Here is a 22,306-nt window from a genome sequence, read left to right on the forward strand (position 1 = left end):
AAAGTGAACAAATTAAAAATCCTCAGATGAAGACTAAATTAAAGATCAAAAAAATCAAAGGAGAAATTAATAAAATTGAAATTCAAAGAACTATTGATTTAATAAATAAGACTAGAAGCCGGTACTTTGAAAAAACAAATAAAATAGACAAAGTACTAGTCAGTCTAATTAAAAAAGGAAAGAAAAAACCAAATTGACAGTATTCAAGATGAAAAGGGAGACCTCACCTATAATGAAGAGGAAATTAAAGTAATCATTAAAAACTACTATGCCCAATTATGTGGCAAAAAATATGGCAATCTAGGTGATATGGATGAATACTTACAAAAATACAAATTGCCTAGACTAACAGAGGAAGAAATAAATTACCTAACCAACCCTGTATCAGAAACATAAATTTGAACAAACCATCAAAGAACTCCCTAAGAAAAAATCCCCAGGTCCAGATGGATTCACAAATGAATTCTATCAAACATTCAAAGAACAACTAATCCCAATATTATACAAACTATTTGACAGAATAAGCCAAGTAGGAGTTCTACCAAATTCATTTTACGACACAAACATGGTACTGATCTCAAAGCCACGCAGGTCAAAAACAGAGAAAGAAAACTATAGACCAATATCCTTAATGAATATAGATGCAAAAATCTTAAATAGGATACTAGGAAAAAGACTCCAGCAAGTGATCACGAGGCTTATTCACTATGGCCAGGTAGGATTCATAACAGGAATGCAAGAATGGTTCAATATTAGGACAACCATTCACATAATTGACCATATTAACAAGCAAACTGACAAAAATCACATGATTATCACAATAGATACAGAAAAAGCCTGTGACAAAATACAACACCCATTCCTACTGAAAACACTTGAAAGTATAGGAATAGAAGGGCCTTTCTTAAAAATAAAAAACAGTATATATCTAAAACCATCAGCAAAAATCATCTGCAATGGGGATAAACTAGAAGCCTTCCCAATAAGATCAGGAATGAAACAAGGATGCCCATTATCACCTCTATTATTTATCATTGTACTAAAAACATTAGCAGTAGCAATTAGAGAAGAAAAAGAAATTGAAGGTATTAAAATTGGCAATGAGGAGACCAAGCTATCACTCTATGCGGATGATATGATGGTTTACTTTAAGAATGCTATAGATTCAACCAAAAAGCTAGTCGAAACAATCAACAATTTTAGGAAAGTTGCAGGATACAAAATAAACCGACATAAGGCATCCACATTTCTATTTATCTCCAACATAATACAGCAGCAAGAATTAGAAAGAGAAATTCCATTTAAAATCACCCTAGACAATATAAAATACTTAGGAATCTATCTGCCGAGACAAACTCAGGAACTATACAAACACAACTACAAAACACTCTCCACACAATTAAAACTAGATCTAAACAATTGGAAAAACATTGATTGCTCATGGATGGTTCGAGCTAACATAATAAAAATGGCAATCCTGTCCAAATTAATTTATTTATTTAGTACCATACCCATTGAACAACCAAAAAACTTTTTTACTGAATTAGAAAAAAACCATAACAAAGTTCATTTGGAAGAACAAAAGATCAAGGATATCCAGGGAAATCATGAAAAAAAAATGCGAAGGAAGGAGGACTTGCAGTCCCAGATCTCAAACTATACTATAAAGCAGTAGTTATCAAAACAATTTGGTACTGGCTAAGAGACAGAAAGGAGAATCCGTGGAATAGACTTGAGGTAAATGACCTCAGCAGGACAGTCTATGATAAACCCAAAGATCCCAGATTTTTGGACAAAAACCCACTATTCAATAAAAACTGCTGGGAAAATTGGAAGACAGTGTGGGAGAGATTAGGTTTGGATCAACATCTCACTCCCTATACCAAGATAAACTTAGAATGGGTGAATGACCTCAATATAAAGAAGGAAATTATAAGCAAATTAGGTGGACATAGAATAATATACTTGTCAGATCTTTGGGAAAGGAAAGACTTTAGAACCAAGCAAGAGCTAGAAAAAAATCACAAAATGTAAAATCAATAATTTTTATTATATCAAATTAGAAAGGTCTTGTACAAACAAAACTAATGCATCCAAAATCAGATGGGAAGCAACAAACTGAGAAACAATCTACAATACAAAAACCTCTGACAAAGGTTTAATTACTCAAATTTTTAAAGTGCTAAACCAATTGAACAAAAAATCAAGCCATTCTCCAATTGATACAATGCCCATCTCATTCTCACTCGGCACCTCCTTCTCACCAGTATTGAGGCTACTGACCCACCCAAGGGCTTCCACCAAATACAACCTCACATTCTGGCTTCTCCCCCTTTCCAAGTTCCATGGGTTTCCAAGTTCCAAATGCAGAAATTTGCTGAATCCACAAAGTAACCACAGCAGCAGTCTGTGCTGCACATAGAACTCCGTAGGAAAATGGAGGAACAGAAAAAATGGGGCAGGACACGTGCCTGGGTTTGTAGTACAATTCAACACTATCCCCAGACTCGTGCCTTCTCCCAGTTCCACAAAGATCCAAACTTTAAATGGCAGAAGTTTGACCTGTTTATGATGGTACCAGTGTAGCAATGCCTTCTATTGCTGGTCCAGACAACTGAGGAACAGAGAGAGTGGGACAAGGCACTGTATATGGTAGGTTGGGTGCTATTCCAAAGAATCTGAGGGAAAGAGTCCATCATCCATTTGTCTCCTTAAAATCAGATAGTTTTTCTTTTCAGTCCTCTTGCCATATCATGGTCCCTACAGTGGCCAGTCTTCCTCCCATTCCAGTGGGTCTAGGGTCAGGCTACCCCATCACCTGGAATGACTCATAGCTAAGCTATCAGCTATCCCCCCACCCGAAGGACCCCATTGTTTTTGGTCCAGGTGAACAGATTCCTAGTTACGTTCTGTCCTACCATGTAGGAAATGATTTTTTGATTCCTATCTCCATTCAGAGTTGTTGCTCATTGCTCAGGGATTAGTTTTACAAGAATGGACTGCTTCATCTGGAAACACAGTTCCATTCTTCACTGTAATCATTTATGCGTGGATACAAAACTCATCCAGGTAACTTGCTGGTGTCCTCAGGTCCTTCCTGCTTTCTTAGCAACACAGTCATAGACTATTGCTACAGGGAGGAACCTTAGAGGTGATCATAACTACTCCCAGAGAAGGGTACAATGACATAGGTGGAAGTAGATCTCCTATCTTCTTACTTATAGTTTCATGGGAACTCTTTGAGAGAATGAACTGTCTTTTACCTTTCTCTGTATCCCCAGTGTTTGTCACAGTGCCTGGAACACAGTAGGAGCTTGCTGTGTGCTTCATTTGTTCCAGTGTCCAATTCTTTGGGGTTTTCTTGGCAAAGATACTGGAGTGGTTTGACATTTTAATCTCCAGCTCATTTTACAGATGAGGAAACTGAGGCAAACAGGGTCAAGTGATCTGCCCAGAATTACATAGCTAGGAAGTATCTGAGGCCAGATTTGAACTCACTCTAGGCTTGACATTCTATCTACTGTGCCATCTAGCTGTCACTAACTAAATTGTACATAAGGATCTCCACTGGCATATAATGACTTCAAAAACCATGTTAGCATCATCTATGTACGATTGTATTTTTGTTGATTTTGTTAATATTTCCCCATTATATTTTGCTCTGTTTTGGGCTGTACTTGGGAGTGCTACCTGTGGTCCTCAGGCCTGGGCACCTCTGATTTAGAGACATCTCTGTTTTAGAGAGATGCCGAAGGCACAAAGAGAGGTCAAGTGCCCAGGGTTATAAAGCCAGTCTGTATCAAAGGCTGAAATGGAATAGAGGTCTTCCTGACTCTAAGCTGGCTTTCTGATCACTACGTCCCATGCCTTCTCACTTTTGTGATTAGTCAATTAGTCAGTCCATTATATTAACCATTATGGCCTTTTGCCACCCTCTATTTCCTTAATCATTAGTTATAACTCCTATCATGTAGGGATCTATGAGTGTAAGATTTCATATGTGTACTCTACATAGTATACATATATTCCTCCTGCTTATATTACAAACATTATACATCTGGTCTTCATACTTGGAATGATTGAAAACAATTGTCACAATCTGAAGAATCCCAAGAATCACTATCACTTCTTTCTTACAGTCCCTCTCTACTTGGAGAACAAGAAAAAGCCGTTACTCAGTTGGGGGGAAAACTATGACCAGAATGTTGAGGGCTTTGTTCATCTAAGTTCTAACTTTTTTATCTCCTGTAGTTATCCTTTGCCCTCACCAGTGCTCAACAATTCTAATCTGCTGCTATTCAACATTGAAGAAAATGGGGGAACCCCATTTACCACCAAAGCTCCAGGAAGACATCACCATCATCACCATCATCACCAACACCAGCACCAACACCAACACCAGCACCAACACCAACACCAACACCAACACCACTCCAATTATGGAATACCAGTTCCTCTCGAGAGCAAAGAGATGTCTACTGGGATCCCAACCCCTAGTAGTAAGTTCATTAGACTTGACCAGCTGGATGTTTGACCCCTTTCCTTTTTGACTTGGAGTTCTGTTGTGTTCATTCTTCATGGTGAACCACCTCAAATACAGAGGATGCCTGTGAATGAATGTAAGGGTTTATAGTAATAGATGTACAACTGAAAAGGAACTTAGAGGCCATCTAGTTAAATTTTATCATTTTACACAAGGAAACAGAAGTCTGAAGAAGTTTAGGTGACTTGCTCAATGGTCGATAAATGTTTATTAAGCACCTGCTGCATACCAGGCACCACAGGAACAAAAAGAGGCAAAAAAACATTCCCTACCCTCAAGAGGCTTACAATCTAATGGGAAAGACAAGAAAATGAATATGTGTAAAGAGGCTAAATAAAGGTAAAATAGGAAATAATTAAGAAAAGATAGACATTAGAATTAATAGAGGTTGGGAAAGGCTTTCTATAGAGTGTAGGATTTTAGTTAGGACGGAAGGGAAGCCAGGGAAGCTAGGAGATTAGTCCTAGAAGTGTGTCCAACAAATGAGGAACAGCCAATAGAGAAAATACCCAGAGCCTAGAGATGGAGTATCTTGGCCATGAAACAGCAAGAGAGCCAGTGTCACTAGACTGAAGAGGACTTATTAGGGATAAAAGTATGCCTCACTTACAGAAGACTGGAAAGGTAGGGGAGGCGAGGTTATAAAGGGTGTTGGTTGCCAAACAGCATTTTTTAATTTGATCCTGGAGGCAATAGGAAGCCACTAGAGTATATTGAGTGGGGGACTGAAAGGTCAGACCTGTGGTTTAGGAGTCATTTTAGTGGCCAAATAGAGAATGGATTGGCATGGGGAGAGAAGAGGCAAGGTCACAGAAGAAGCAAGTAGCAGAGTTATGATTCCATCTTGGATTCTCTTGTTCCAAATCCAGCAATCTCGTGATTGTTTGATGGTTAGATTTCAATGTTTTATTTAATGGTGTGGGTCCTTAGTGGGTCCTTAGTTATGGGAAACAGATGCTGGGTTTAAAATCTAAGAATGAAATTCCATGTCATCCCAAGGTCATGATAGTCTGAATTTCTTAAACTATTGGGAGCTCCCTGTGATGTTGCAGCTCCAAGAATGGAATAATAACTGGAGTGGGACGAAGAGTCAGTCCATGTTCCTCAGGTTACAGAAGAACATGTTCTCATTGCTTTGCTGGAGCTTGTATTTCTTGACCTCGTGGGACACAAAGTGCCATTGTTGGCCTTGATAAATGACTACAGTGTACAGAACTCACTCAATCCCCTCAGGGAAGTCAGCCTTGGGTAGTAAATCCTGCCAGCTTCCATACCACATTCTCACAGTAGTCTTTCTAACACTCAGCTGATGCAATAGACAAGTTGCTGTGTGGGCCATTGTACTGGGCATGACAATCAGGTCCTAGAAGGGCATTCACCAGCCACAGGCTCAGTTTCTTTGGCCTTGTTTAAGACTGTAGATTATATTACAGAGACGGGGTTGCCCAGGGGATAAAGGACATAATAAGATAACCTGAGTTCAAGTCCTGCCTCTGAAAAATATTAGCTCTGCAACCATACATAAGTCACTTAATCTGGCAGCTAGATAACACAGTGGTGAGTGCCATACCTGGAGACAGGAGGTCCTGGGTTCAAATTTGGCCTCACATACTTCCTAGCTGTGTGACCCTGGACAAGTTACTTGACCTCAAATGCCTAGCCTTTGCCTCTCTTCTACCTTAGAATTGATACAAAGACAGAAGTTTAAGGTTTAAAAATTAGAAGTCACTTAATCGCTCACTTCCCCAAGAAACTGTTTAAGTCTATAAGGAGGAAAAAAAGGAAGGAAGTACTTAGATAGCATCTACTACATGCCTATTCTATGTGCTAAGTGCTTTTCCAAATATTATCTCATTCAATCCTCAAAAATCTCTGCAAGGTAGGTGATGTTATTATCTTCATTTTATAGTAGGGGAAACTGAGGCACATAGCGTTTAAATGACTTGTCTAGGGCCATACAGCTAGTAAATGACTGAGCCTGGATTTGAATTCCCATCTTCCTGATTAACTAACTTTCTTCTCTAACTCCTGTTGTTTCTGATTTATATCAGTGCTGCTTTGCATCCCAATTTCACTCTAGGAAATTCCCTTTAAGTCAGGAGACACATACGCACAATGTCATTTGGGTTCTCCCCTGCCTCTGACACCAGGAGAAGTGTGACTGCATCTTATCAAATTTGCCTTTAGGATATATAAACCATAGCAGAATCTGGGCAATGGCACACACAGTGAATAGACTGCTGGACCTGTCAGTCAGGAAGACTCATCCTCCTCAGTTCCAATCCAGCCTTAGATACTTACCAGCTGTGTGATCCTGAGCAAGTCACTTCAGCCTGTTTGTCTCAATTTTCTCATCTAGAAAAGGAGCTGGTGAAGGAAATGATAAGGTCTTCTAGTATCTCTGCAAAGAAAATGGGGTCACAAAGAGTTGGATACGACTGAAAATGACCGAATAGCAAAATGCTCACTTCCTTCCTTCCTGTCTTCATTCAACAAGCATTTATTTTGTATGAGGCACTGGTAATAAAAAAAAAGAAATACTCTCTCCTCTCAAGGAATTTACGTTCTACTGGGATAAAATGTGCATAGACATAAATGCAAAACATTTAAATTAATAAAAATTTATTTCAGAAAGAGGATTCTTGAATGTTATCATGCTGTCACATATGGCTGCCTCTAAAGGAATTGACCTATACAATCCTCATTATGACTAAATAAACTGGTCCTAATGGTAAAGTTTAATACACTAAATTTACTAATTGGTTAAAGGAGTAACTAGTTTAAAAACCTAATTTTCCTTCCAAATTGATTATTCTATAAAGCCTTTTTTTCTTCTTCTTTAGAACTGAGTCCAGGACATCCTATTCTTTACAATGAAACTGCTGCCCATCTGAAGAAGATGGAAATGGAAACCTCCAAGGTGGCTTCCCCATGGCCTGCTCTTCACATTAACATAAACAAGGTACAGTGGAGAAAAGGACATGTTGTGTGGTTTCCTTTTTTTTAGGCTGTGGGGCACTCTGTCACGTCGCTAACCTTTGAACAGAAGCTAACCCTTCACAGTCAGGCGGAAGGATGGAGTGCAGTGGTGTGTACTTGTTGCCCTGGAGTTGGGGGTCCTGGATTGGAGGCCCAGCTCTCTAGTGGCCATTTCTCTTTTCTGAACCTGCTTTCTCTTCTGTCCGTTGTGGTTACTAAAACAGAGCACCTATCTCTGGGGTTCTTGTAAAGGAAGACACTTTGAACACCTCAGGACACTATTCAGACTGGGATTATTTACTTGTTGGGATTTCAACGACTTATTTTCTACTCATACTCAGAGGTATTCTTGTAGATTTTATTAAAAAACCCAACAAATTTGATGTGTTCAGAAAGAATTCCATCTTAATAGGTAATCTATGAATTCCTTCCTTCCTTCCTTCCTTTCCTTCCTTCCTTCCTTCCTTCCTTCCTTCCTTCCTTCCTTCCTTCCTTCCTTCCTTCCTTCCTTCCTTCCTTCCTTCCTTCCTTCCTTCCTTCCTTTCCTTCCTTTCCTTTCCTTTCCTTCCTTCCTTCCTTCCTTCCTTCCTTCCTTCCTTCCTTCCTTCCTTCCTTCCTTCCTTTCCTTCCTTTCCTTCCTTTCCTTCCTTTCCTTTCCTTCCTTCCTTCCTTCCTTCCTTCCTTCCTTCCTTCCTTCCTTCCTTCCTTCCTTCCTTCCTTCCTTTCCTTCCTTCCTTCCTTCCTTCCTTCCTTCCTTCCTTCCTTCCTTCCTTCCTTCCTTCCTTCCTTCCTTCCTTCCTTCCTTCCTTCCTTCCTTCCTTCCTTTCCTTCCTTCCTTCCTTTCCTTCCTTCCTTCCTTCCTTCCTTCCTTCCTTCCTTCCTTCCTTCCTTCCTTCCTTCCTTCCTTCCTTCCTTCCTTCCTTCCTTCCTTCCTTCCTTCCTTCCTTCCTTTCCTTTCCTTTCCTTTCCTTTCCTTCCTTCCTTCCTTCCTTCCTTCCTTCCTTCTTTTTTTCTTCTCTTTCCTTCTCTTCCCTCTTATTTTATTCGGTTAATAAGCTTTTATTTTCTTTCCAATTCCCTTCCTCTTTTTTTAAACTCTTACATACTGGCTTAGAATCAGTATAAGTATCAGTTCCAAGGCAGAAGAGCAATAAGGGCTAGAAAATGACTTGTGCATAGTTACCCAGTTAGGCAATGTCCAAGACCAGTTTTGAACCTAGCACCTCCCTTCCCTATGCTTGTCTCTATCCACTGAGCCACCTAGTTGCCCCTCCCCTCTTCCTTTCAAAAAAGAGAAAAATAAACCTCTTCTAACAAATATGGATAATCAAGCAAAACAAATTCCTTCATTGGTCATATCTAAAATCTATGTCTCATTCTGCATCTTGAGTCCTTCATCTCTCAGTCAAGAATTGGGTAGTTTGCTTCATCATCAGCCTTCTGAATCACGGGATTACAGTTGGATTGTTCCCCTCCCTAATCCTGGGTGTTCTCTCATACTGTAGCCTAAAAACTCACATTAACTTTTTGACTGCCATGTCAAACTATTGATGTGCCTGTAATCCATTAAAACCCAGATCTTTTGGAGATGACTCATTGTTTAGCCATGCTTCTACCATCTTGTATTTGTGCAGTTGACATTTTGTGCCCACATAGGACTCATATTTACCCCTATTCAACTTTAAATGATTAAATTCAGCCCAATGTTCTATCAGTTGCAGTTTGGATGTTCTGGGAGATTGGGGGGGGGTTAAGGCATAGCAAATTGAGATACCCAGAAAATGTAGACATTATAATCAGTAAAGCAAGGTCCCATCTACTGCTAGGTGAGGGTCTTGGAAGGCATGTGTCCTGAATATCAAGCCCTAGTTTAACTACATAAAATAAATAAGTTGTTTTTAGGGGTAGCTAGATGGTGAAGTAGATAGGATGTCCACCCTGGAGTCAGAAAGACTTATCCTTGTGAGCTCAAATCTGGGCTAAGATACTTCCTAGCTGTGTGTCACTGAGCAACTTGTTTCACCGTTTTGCCTCAGTTTCTTTATCTGTAAAACAAGCTAAATGGTAAACCATTCCAGTGTCTTTCTCAAGAAAACCCCAAATAGGGTCACAAAGAGGTGGACACAACTGAATTGACTGAACAGCTACAGTTTTCTCATATCCCAAAAGTGGAGTAATTATAGTAATTATAATGTATTACCAACCACAGTGAGGAGAGTCAGTTGGTTCATAAACCAACACTATGTTCATTATTAGCACTCAGAGTTTTCTACATGAAGGATAATTTACTCCTGAAATGGCCAGCCTCATCATAAAAAACAGAGACCAACTATGCTACTTCTTGTGTGACTAGAAGGGGGACAGCAGCAAGCCTTTTAAAGCACCTACTATGTGCCAGATGCTGTGCTAAGCACTTTACAAATATTTCATTCAATCTTCCCAGAAACCTTGAGAGATGGGTGCTATTATTAATTCCTATGTTGTAGTTGAAGAAATTGAGGTAAGCAGAAGTTAAGTGACTTCAATAGGATATAATACATTTCTCTACTAGCAGCAATGCAAAGATCCAGGACAATCCAGAGGAACTTCTGAGAAAGAACACTATCCACATCCAAAGAAAGAACTGTGGGAGTGGAAATGCAGAAAAAAAACAACTGCTTGATTACATGGGTCGAGGGGATATGACTGGGGATGTGGACTCTAAACGATCACCCTAGTGCAAATATTAATAATATGGAAATAGGTTTTGATCAATGGCACATGTAAAAAACCAGTGGAATTGCCCATTGGCTATGCGTGTGTGGGGGTGGGGATGGAGGTGGGAGGAGGGGAGGAAAAGAACATAAATCATGTAACCAACCATGGAAAACTATTCTAAGTTAATTAAATAAATAAACAAATTTTTTTTTAAAAAAAGTTAAGTGACTTGTCCAGAGTCACAGAGCCAGTAAGTACCTGAGGTCAGATTTCAGCTTAGGTCTTCCTAACTCCAGGGACAGTTAGGTAGCATAATGGATAGAACACCAGACCTGCAGTCAGGAATACTCATCTTCCCAAGTTCAAATCTGGTCTCTGACACTTATCAGCTATGTGACCCTGAACAAGTCACTTAACCCTGTTTATCTCAGTTTCCTCATCTGTAAAAAAAAATGAGTTGGAGAAGGAAACAACAACCTCCTCCAGTATCTTTGCCAAGAAAACTCCAAATGGTGTCATGAGGAGTCAGGCATGACTGAAATGACTAAACAACTTCATGGCTCATCTCTAATATGAGAAAGTTGAACTGGATGATCTCTAAAGTCCCTTCTGACTCTAAATCTAACATCTTCTCAAAGATTTCTTACAGCTCTGCCATTGTCTGGACCTACAGCTCCATTTCTCCTGTTTAAAACATTTGATTCAGTCTTCGGGTTACACCCCAAACTTTCACATAGTAATTCTCCATCCTTGTTCAGTTATGCATTCATGTTCCCTGCTACCTGTTCACTCCCTTATTTTGCTCTAATTACAAACCTTTCTGGTTGAGTGAAGCGGGTTTACATATTAATAGTTACCTAAGTGAATCTTCTAGTTAATGATTACTTTGAATAGCAAGCCCTAGCTTGAGATGACAATCAGTGATCTCTGCTTTGGTCAGGGTGTCCCACATTAATCACTCTCATGCTATTGCCGACCTTCCTGAATTTAGCCAGTGACCAAAGGATGGAAAGAAGAAACTACTCTGTTTCAGAGTTGGATTATTTTTCTTTCCTCTATGACATGGGAGAAGGACATTCCAGTACAAAATCCTGACACAGGTACAGCTTAAACCTGAGAGAATCTGTCTACCCAGATTGCACCAAATCCAACTTCTGCAGCTGATTTGAGTAGACTTCTTACCTGTGGAAGTAGACCTGAGGACCATAAGTCACAGGAAAATGATAAATGACCATTTTACCAACACCTGCCCTACCTGGATGAGATGAGCCTTCAAATTAAAAATGTTTTATGAAAAAGGTTTTCTTTCTACATGGAGTTCTGGAGAGAGATAGCACTTCTTCACAGACAGAGAACCTACCTGGAAACCAGGAAGCTTGTGTGACCCTAGACAAGTAACTTAACCCTTCAATGTGCCAGGTAACAATCCAAGAGCACGTGCTCCTCTATATTGAGAGAGGAAGTTTCCATGCCAGGACTCTCCCATTTTTTAAAGATATTCTATTTTCCCAATTACATGTAATAACAATTATCCACATACATTTTCTGAAGTTATAAGATCCAAATGGTCTCCATCCCTCCCTCCCCTCCCAGAGATGGCAAGCAATTTGATCTGGGTTATGCATGTATTATCATGTAAAACCCATTTCCATATTGGTCATTGTTGTAAGAAAATACTCACATAAAACCCAAACCCCAAACTAAGTATGCAAATAAACTAAAGTAGAAAAAAACCATATGCTTTGATCTGTATTCTGACTCCAACAGTTCTTTCTCTGAAGGTAGACTTTGTTATAAAATCCTTCAGAATTGTCCTGGATTGCTGTTAGTAGCAAAGTCTATCACAGTTGACCATTCCACCATATTGCTGTTACTGTGTACAAGCTTCTCCTGGTTCTGCTTACTTCACTCTGTATCAGTTCATTTAGGTCTTTCCAGCTTTTTCTGAAATCATCCATCCTGTTCATCATTTCTTCCAGTCCAACAGTAAAGAATCCTCCATTTCAATGAAATTCCAGGTCCAAGAGGTTTTTTGGCAAGGATTTAGTCTAAATTTGGTGGTGGTGGTGGTGGTGGGGGGGACTGGGTTGCTCAGTGGCTCCTTTCCACATTGCAATTTTCCCCATTGCAGTTTAGATGTATTGGGGGGTGACATAAAAAATTAAATGGGAATTTTGGGGAAGTTTTGTGGAAGCTACAGATGACACACAAAAAGGCCAGCAGATCACACAGAAAAAACTTCGAAACTCAGAAATGTATAAAATATGTATAGTATTATATAATATCCATATATTTGTCCTTCTAATATAAATATACACAATTTCTTTTTAAAGGTCAAAATAACTAAAAAGCTAAGGTTTTCCAAAAATGTGAAAGGCCAAAAAGTTTACTTCAATTTTCCAGATCTCAGGGGTGCTGCACCCCTAACTCCTGCTATGTGGAAGGGACGCCTGTATTTAACTTGTCCAGCTAAGCAGTACCATGGACAGAATGCCAGATCTGGGGTCAGGAAGACCTGAGTTCCTATCTGATCGTAAACATTTATACTAGCTGTGTGACTTGGGACAATTCATTTAATCTCTGCTTGCCTTAGTTTTCTCAACTATAAAATGGGGATAATAGTAGCACCTACCTCCCACGGTTGTTGTGAGGATCAAATGAGATCATATTTTAAAGCACTTGGCACAATGCTTGGCATATAGTAAGAATTATATAAAAGCTAGCTATTATTATCATTAATGCTTTTTCTATATCAAGTTACTTGGCTTCTCAAGGACACAAGTGGAGATGGAGCAGAGGTATCAGTGTCAATGGGAAGTGGAAGAAAGGGACATTGGCAAGAAGGTTGGAGGATAAGGACATTGGATGAGTGGCTTATATTGGGGAGGACCCCTGCTTCTCTAGAGGTTCTTCCTACCCTGATTCCCCATCTGGGAATGGTCAACTAGGTCAGGGAGAGGGCCAAGGGAAAGGGCAACTATCCTTTTCTTCCTGCTGTGCCATCTGGAGTAGGTGGGAGGAGATCTTGGAACTGACCTTTGAGAGAAATTAGAAATGGCAGAGGTGAGGAGGGAGCACATTCCAGCCCAACCCCTATCCCCATCTGCAGTGTGAATGTTGTAGCTGAACACTGATAAATCCAATGGCACCACTCCAGCCAAAGGAGAAGGAATGCTGGAGCCAACATTTGCCATTTCTACGGGATGACTGCAGTGCATATTTAGGGAATGACGTGACTGGGCTTACTGCCCATTGCAGCCCATTGACTTATGGGTCAACATCTTCAGAATAAAAAAGATGATTATCCCAATAGCCTCACAGTGGGCTACATTTGGGGTCCTGTGTTCAGTGTTGGGACCTTCCATCTTGGAATTAATACTGTGTAATTAAGACAGAAAAGTGGCAAGGGCTAGGCAATGGGGGTTAAGTGACTTGTCCAGGGTCACATAGCTAGGAAGTGTCTGAGACTATATTTGAACCTTCTGTCTCCCAGCCTGGCTGTCAATCCCCCTGGGCACTACATTTTAAGAAAGTAAACTGACAAAGTGAAATATGTTAAAAATTGAGTCCCTCCCACTTTGCTGAGAAATCAAGACCAATTATGAGTGTCATTATGACCCTTATTCCACATCTCAAAATCCTTTTATGTCTTTATCTGCCCTCATGCTCTTTTCTTTGCCAGATCCTCTGTCTGTTCCCTCAATCTTACCCCTTCTTGTCTCTTATAAGAATCTGAACCACCCATGATTCCTTCTCTCTCTCTCATCTTCAATCTTTCCCTATCGATAGACTCTTTCCTGTTGTCTGCAAATATGCCCAAGTTACCTCCATCCTTTAAAGAAAAGAAAAAAAACAGATCCTTTAACCAGACCCTGCCATCTCATACAGCTTCTACCCTAAGTCTCTCCTTTCTTCCACAACCAAACTCCTACCTAGACAGGGTCACCTCCCATTCATTTCTTAACCAAGATCTAGGTTTCCATCCCAATCCAGACAGCTGTGTGACCCTGGACAAGTCACTTAGCCTCTCTTGCCTCCATTTACTCATTTGAGGCAGCTAGGTAGCACAGAGGATAGAGTACCAGATTTGGAGTTAGGGCAACCTGGGTTCAAGTTTGGCTTCAGATACTTCCTAGCTGTGTGACCTTGGGCAAGTCAGTTAACCCCAATTACCTAGCCCTTACCACTTTTCTGCCTTAGAATCAATACTAAATATCTATTTCTTTAACTCTTACCTTCCATCTTAGAATCAATACTTGCCTGAGGTCACACATCACACCGCTAGGAAGTGTCTGAGGTCAGATTTGAACCTAAGACCTCCCATCTCTGGGGCTGGCTCTTAATCACTGAGTCACCTAGCTGTCCCGTAAGTATCTATTCTAAGACAGGAGATAAGGATTTTTAAAGTTTCCTACCTATAAAATGAGAAGGCTGCTCTTAATTACTTCCAAGCTCCCTCTCAGTTCTAAATCTCTGATCCTCTGATCCTTCAAAGCCTGTCTTCCAACCCTATTGCTCTAAGGAAAGAGCTCTCTCTAAAATGAACAATGACTTCTAACCCCCAATAGCTAATGATCTCCCAGCGGCTAAGGCCAAAGAGTTTTTCTCAATCTGCATTTTATCTCACTGCAGTTTTTTTACCACCTATCTTCCTGGGTATCCTCTCCTTTGGCTTCCACCATTACTATCCCCTGGTTCTCCTCCAATCCCTGAAATTGCTCTTAGTCTTCTACTGCCCAAGGCAACTCTAAAATAAAATGTCAGACATGCAACTGGGGAAGAGGGCATCTACATCTCATGAAATCCCAAGACTAGAACATCAAAACTCATGTTGCGTAGCTATCACATATTATTATTATATAAATGTAAGCTATCTTTGGATGTGTTTATGTTATCTTGTACTTTACAATTAAGCATTAAAATTGCCTCTTGCTTAAAACATATCAAGGGACAGCTGGGTGGCTCAGTGGATTGACAGCCAGGCTCAGAGACAGGAGGTCCTGGGTTCAAATCTTGTCTCAGACACCTCCTAGCTGTGTGACCCTGGGCAAGTCACTTAACCCCCTTTGCCTAGCCCTTACCCCTCTTCTGCCTTGGAACCAATACACAGTGTTGATTCTAAGACAGAAGGTAAGGGTTTAAAGAAAAAACAAAACATAGCAAGTCATTCCATATGTTCTCCTTTTTTTTTTCTCCCCCCCCCCCCATAATCCCTCCTGAATTTCTGGTCCTTACAGGTGGAAGAAAAGAAAGTTCCTGAAAAAAGTCTTCAGTTCCCACTTCTACCTTTGCCAGTTCCTGATCAACTAAAATGCAACATTCTAAAAGCCCAGATAGAAACGGCTTCCAAAGCAAGCGCTCAGGTCAGTGATTGTTGTAAAATTCTTTACATTCTCTTGCATGCATTTTGGAGGTGTCAGTTGTCTAGGAAGTCATTTTTTTGGTTGATCATACTTTATTTTCATTATTCTTTTATTATCACGTAAAACACTCTTCCTTATTGGTCATCATTGTAAGAACACGTGCTTATAAAGCCAAACCCCAAAATAAAATGATAAATACACTAATGTTAAAGATAGCATGCTTGGATCCACACCCATCTGACTCCAACAGTTCTTCCTGTTTGCATTCCCCATCATAAGCCTTTCAGGGCTGCCCCAGATCACTGCTCTGCTGAGAGTAGCCAAGTTTTCCCAGATAATCATCATGTAATATTGCTGTTACTGTGTCCAATGTTCTTCTGGTTCTGCCTATGACGTTCTGCATCAGTTCATGTAGATCTTTCCAGCCCCTTCTGAAACCATCCTGTGCATCATTCCTTCTAGCACAATGGTATTCCATCACCACCATGTACACAATTGGTTCAGCCTTTCCCCAGTGGATGGCCATCCCCTCAATTTCCAATTCTTTGCCAGCACAAAAAGAGCTGCTATAAATATTTTGGTATAAGTAGGTCCTTTCCCCTTTTTTATTATCTCTTTGGGATACAGACCATTACAGGATCAAAGGGGATATGTTCCATTTCATGACCCTTTGGGCAAAATTAGGAAATAATTTTTTTTAAAAAACCTCTAGTTTCTCAAGGATTTCACTTGAAAAATCATTTATTCAACAGATATTTGCTAAACACTTATGGAATGCAAATAAATACACTATGCTAAGCATTGGGGTAGATATAGAGATGTGCCCCTCTCTTTAATGAGTCCTAATATGTTCATAGGAAGAGATATGCATGTAGATAAATATAATACAAATCTGCATGCAAAACTGAAGAAGAAAGTGCTATGAGATCAAAGGTCAAAATCGCTTCTAGCTACAGGGATCTCAAAAGTCTTCATGGACATAGAGAATTCTTGAAGGGCTTGAAGGATGGGAAAGATTTAAAAAAATAATGGAGATGGGGCAGCTAAATGGTATTATGGATAGAGTGCCAGGCTTGGAGTTGGGAGGACCTGAGTTCCAATATGACCTCAGAAACTTCCTAGTTGTGTGACCCTGGGCAAGTCACTTAATTCATTTGCCTAACCTTTGTCCTTCTGTCTTGGAGTTGTTTCTAAGACAGAAAGAAAGGTTTAAAAAATGGATATAAGGGAATATATGAGGATAAAGAATTCCAGATACAGAGTACAGTTAGAACAAAGCCTCAGGGATGGGAATACATTGGAAGTCTCTGAAGTCAGCAGTCCAGTTTGGTGGAAGCTCATAGTAGGTGAAAGGAGGCCACTGCGATAAGGTTGGAAAAGTAGGTTAAGAGCCAAATTGTGTAGGGCCTTCGATGCCACACTAAGTAGTTTGAATTTTATTTAGTGGACAATGGGGAAATATTTAATGATCATATTTTCCTGCTGTACCTCAAGGCTATATCTAAACTACACAGGGAGCAGTAGAGATTCAGCAATAAGCCATTTAGTAATATAACATAATTAATCATCTTTAAGTAGAAGTGAGAAAATTCAAACTAGCCAAATAAATACATGTTGGGAAGATGTAATAAAAGAAAATAAAATCATTATTCTGAAGTTCTTGGATTTCCTTTAGTACTAATATTTCTTGAAAGTTTGAAGGGTGATACATCCGTGTGTTAAAATGAATCGAGAAATTCCTGAATCTTCACCTCATGCAACATAGACAGAACCTAAATGCCTTTTCTTTTCCGAAAGGTGATAAGGTCTTTAAGGACTGTGAGAATTGGATTCTAAAAGTAACTGCTCTGAAAGACTACAGAGAAGCTTTTGATGTTATGCTATACTCACTGGGGTCTATTGTACATAATGTATTTATCATGGTTGTAGAGAGTATAATCTTATCTCTTAAAAATAGGAAAAACATAGGAAGCAAGACAAATTAATGTAAATGCATAAAAATGACTTTTTCACAATAAAAAGCAATCCATCCATCCATCTAGCCTTTTTTAACTACAAAGGAATACAAGCAATGGCAGGACAGATGACAATAATGCTGTACTAGTTTTGCTCTTGTGCTAGTGTTTTTTTCTTCTTGGGGAGCTTTCTAACCTTGGGGCAACATTATCAGGATCTAAGTAAACTGAGGAATATGCTATCCCCACAGCTTAAGAAATGCACTAAAAAGGGGGCAGCTGGGTGGCTCAGTGGATTGAGAGCCAGGCTTAGAGATTGGAGATCCTAGGTTCAAATCTGACCTCAGACACTTCCTAGCTGTGTGACCCTGGGCAAGTCACTTATCATTCTTCTGCCTTGAAACCAATACACAGTACTGATTCTAAGACAGAAGCTAAGGGTTTTTTTTTTTAATGCATTAGAAGCTTCCTTAATATTTAGGCTGCTCATTAAACTGTCCCTTGTTTTCTATATGACTACCTTCTTTTCTGATCAGACTTTTCCTGAATGATATATTTTGTAATACACATTGAACGCTGGCATAAACTTTATTGTTCATCTTTTGTTTTCAAAGAGGGTCTTGGGTTGATGTCTTGACTTGAAAATCAATTGGATTGCACTGAGGTAGTTTTGCAAAGTCATCAGCCTCACTGTCTTCCAGAGTCACCAAAATCCAGAGGCAAGACAATAGTCAGGACTGCTGGTAATGGCCTGTATTAGACTGTCTTGTAGATGCTGGCTGAGTGACTGGTAGTATGCTGCAACCCATTTTCCTTTGCAGTCCTTGACTGCAACTGTGATGCTCTTTAGAGATTATGACATTCCTTTACTTAACAGTGTAAAATGTTGTCCTGATATGCCACTAGAATATTGTTCAGAAATCCAGAATCTCCTAGATACTTCCAAGCTCACAGCATCCTCCTCTGACCAAAAGCAGGAGGTCATCTCCCCCTCCTCCCCTACAAGACATTCCCTTTCAGAGGCTTGACTGACATCTCTACCAGCCCTAAACCACCAAACACTCAAATGTCAAGTCCCAGCCAACATGTTGATTTCACATAAGCCCCACAAGGCACGACCAAGTCTCATCAGCCAAGATGGGGATATTTCCTATGCCAATCTCTGTTTCCGCCAATGGTTCTCAAAGATTTCTCTATGAATCAAGGACGTTTCTCACCAAGATATCAGACCTTTTGGACTACTTGATTGTCTGCTTCCGTGTTCTTTTATGATATCTTTTTTCTTCTGTGTATTATGGAAGCAAAGGATAGTGGTCTCAGATGTTATAGATAAGTGAAATTAAGTAAAGCATAAGGCTTAGCTAAGATTTAATGGCCACTAATTTTTCTTTTATTAAAGACCTTTACCTTCCATTTAAAAATCAATTCTGATATTCATAGCTGCACTCTTTGTGGTGGTGAAAAATTGGAAAATGAGGGGATGTCCTTCTATTGGGGAATGGCTGAACCAATTGTGGTACATGCTGCTGATGGAATACTATTGTGCTCAAAGGAACAATAAAGTGGAGGAATTCCACGGAGACTGGAACAACCTCCAGGAATTGATGCAGAGCGAGAGGAGCAGAACCAGGAAAACATTGTACACAGAAACTGATACACTGTGGCACAATCGAATGTAATGGACTTCTCCATTAGTGGCAATGCAGTGATCAGAACAAACTTGGAGGAATCTACGAGAAAAATCACTCTCCACATCCAGAGGAAGAACTGTGGGAGCAGAAACACAGAAGAAAAACAACTGCTTGAATACATGGGTCGAAGGGATATGGTTGGGGATGTAGACTCTAAATGAACATCCTAGTGCAAACATCAACAACATGGAAATAGGTTCTGATCAAGGACATAAGTAATACCCAATGAAATTGTGTGTCAGCTGCAGGAAGGGTGGGTGAAAGGGAGGGAGGGAAATAAAGTGAGTATTGTAGCCAAAAAAAAGTAAAATTAAAAAAGTAAAAATAAAAAAATAAAATAAAAATCAATTCTGTGTATTGGCTCCAAGGCAAAAGAGTGGTAAGGGCTAGGCAATGGGTGTTAAGTGAGTTGCCCAGGGTCACACAGCTAGAAAGTATCAAACTTGAACCCAGGACCTCCTGTCTCCAGCTCTCAATCCCCTGAGCTACCTAGTTGCCCCCTGGTCACTACATTTTAAAAAGCTATGTTGTTGGCCAAGACAAAATACAGATGAGGAAAAACTTTGTGATGAAAATATTTGATAAAAACAGATAGTTTAAAATCTACAGGAAATTGATTCTTTTATAAGAAAATACATTTCCCAAAGTCTGAATCCTAAAAGGATTTGTGCCTAGAGTTTTAGACTCTAAGAAGTACATTTTGCCAACAACCATCTGAAAATTTTACAGACTCCCTAATATGCAAAGAATTAATTATTATTCAATTAAAATGCATTTAAGAAACCTATTAAGTTGACAAAGATAATTTTATGAAGATAAAAATTCAATTTTGCCTCACCTGTGGATGCTCATCCCCACCGTCATGAACTCTATGTAGAACTTAGAGCTGGAAGGGATCCCCAGAGAGCAGAGGTTCCCAGATTTGGAACCAAAATGAACATGATAGGTCATCTAATCTACTTCTAATTTACAACTCAGTCTTGGAGTTAGGAAGACATGAATTCACATATTGCCTCAGACATTGACTAGTTGTGTGGCACTGGCAAATCATTTAGTCTCTCACATTATATTTTATCTGTAAAATGAGATGGTTGGATTCAGTGGCCTTCAAAAACAATCTATGAACCTGTGAACGAGGTCTTGTAGATGTTGTGACTTGCCTCTGGCCTCATAGGGATCTAGTCCAACCCTCTCTGAGCAGGAATCTCTTCTATAGCATTCTCCAAAATTATATTCCAATGGGTTTTGATGCCTCAGTTGTTGTTTAGTCATCTCAGTCATGTCCAAACTCTTTGTGACCCTGTTTGGGGTTTTCTTGGCAAAGATAGTGAAGTGCTTTGCCATTTCCTTCCAGCTCATTTGACAGATGAACAAACTGAGGCAAACAGGGTTAAGTGACTGGTCCAGTGTCACACAGCTATTAAGTGGCTGAGGCCAGATTTGAACTCAGGAAAGACCTGATTCCAGGCCCAGCTCTCTACCCACTGTGCCACCTACTAGATGCAGTCAAAGTTTTGTAGGGACAGATAATTTGGTCCTTTTCACTATAGGGCTGAACACACTGGTTCAAAAGCATTGATCATAATAGAAACTTCTAGAATACTAAAACTGAAAAAGACTAGAAATCCATTTCAAACCCTCTCACTTGACAGAGGTAGAAATTAGAAGTCAGGGGAGCTACCCAAAATTTCAGTTTGAAGGCGTTTGGTTAGCCTGTTCCTGCTTAAAAAGTTCTAGAAGAGGTTGATCCTCAATAGGAATCTATTTTATCTTCTCCTTAAGAGAGATGACCCATAGTTCAGGTGGAAACCTCAGTGGCTCCTGTTTCTGCTCAAGGAGTTCTGGCTTGGGGAACATATAGTGAGTGACCTGGTGGATATTCCGATTGAAGTTATAGGAGCCATGGAAGCCTCAATTTTTGTTTCAGCCTTTTGGGACTCTTCATGACCCCATTTTGAGTTTTCTTGGCAGAAATACTGGAATGTTTGTCCTTTTCTTCTCTACCTCATTTTACAGATGAGGAAACTGAGGTCAACAGGCTTAAGTGATTTGCCCATAGCCAGTCAGTTAATAAGTGTCTGAGGCCAGATTTGAACTCAGGAAGCTGAGTCTTCCTTATCCCAAGTCCAGTGCTCTGTCCTCTATACCACCTAGTTGTCCCAGGAATCCTTGGTACTGTTACAAGGGAATCACTTTAAAAGACTGATATATATTAATTTAAGGTCGCCAAGGAATCAGCTATGTAATTCCTAAATGAAAAACTCAAGTCAGCCGTCAGCCTTTTTTGGAGTTTAATTACAATAGGAGCAAGAAAGGAATTAGAGATATATAGAGAGAGAGAAAGGGGAGAGAAGGGAATAGGGCTTAAATACCCCTTCTGTTTAGGCTGGGCCAAAAGGCCCAAGCCCTTAGATAGCTGGGGCAAAGAAAAGAGATCAGTCCCTTTCACTCACGTGTCCAAAATGGAGAAACAGTCTCAGAGGCCCCCACCTTCAGCTTCCTTCAGAGCAAGCTTCCTCCGAGCCCAGGAACCACACCGACCCAAAAACTCAACAACCACCACCTCGAGTCTCCAGACCCTCCTATCTTTAAGGAAACCATCCAAGTTGCCTCCCCTCAGTCCTCACATCTACCAATCACTCTTCATCAATTTGCCTGCCAATGGAGGCTCTCGCTTAACCCAGGACCGCCCAGAGGTTTCTGGCTTTTTGCACATGTCTGTTGAAGGTCATATTTTCAAATGATTAAATCTATACTCCTTTGTTACAGCCCTTTCTAAATCCTGTTAACTTGAGTATGGTAGAGATTTAGAAATAATTAAATTTTGATCTAGGCTGCAGCCCTTACTCAATCCTATTAGGACTGAATAGGGTGGAGTATCTCCATTGTATCAATTCTAAAATCAATCAAGACTCAAAGAAATTCCTGTTCTATGCTTAAGCATAGGTCAAAGTCCTTTCCATTGTTCAGCAAAAGGTTTCTGTCCTAAAGTAATCTTAAGAAGGGAAGAGAAGGAACCTCCCATGCCAATGGAGTTCCCATTCCAATAGACTATCAGTAAGAAATTTTCCAAGTATG

The 22,306-nt window shown here is 39.9% G+C and overlaps 1 protein-coding gene across 1 annotated transcript in view; it reads left to right on the forward strand.

The window, feature by feature from the left end:
* EPB41L4B (erythrocyte membrane protein band 4.1 like 4B) overlaps positions 1-22,306 on the forward strand; it is a 267,526-nt gene that overhangs the window by 193,747 nt on the left and 51,473 nt on the right. The window contains exons 16-18 of the mRNA XM_016423826.2: positions 4,252-4,499; positions 7,387-7,505; positions 15,457-15,582. Coding sequence (XP_016279312.1) covers positions 4,252-4,499; positions 7,387-7,505; positions 15,457-15,582 — 493 coding nt within the window. The remainder of the gene's footprint in view (positions 1-4,251; positions 4,500-7,386; positions 7,506-15,456; positions 15,583-22,306) is intronic.

The sequence above is a fragment of the Monodelphis domestica genome, chromosome 7 (assembly GCF_027887165.1).
Source record: "Monodelphis domestica isolate mMonDom1 chromosome 7, mMonDom1.pri, whole genome shotgun sequence".
Classification (NCBI taxonomy): domain Eukaryota; kingdom Metazoa; phylum Chordata; class Mammalia; order Didelphimorphia; family Didelphidae; genus Monodelphis; species Monodelphis domestica.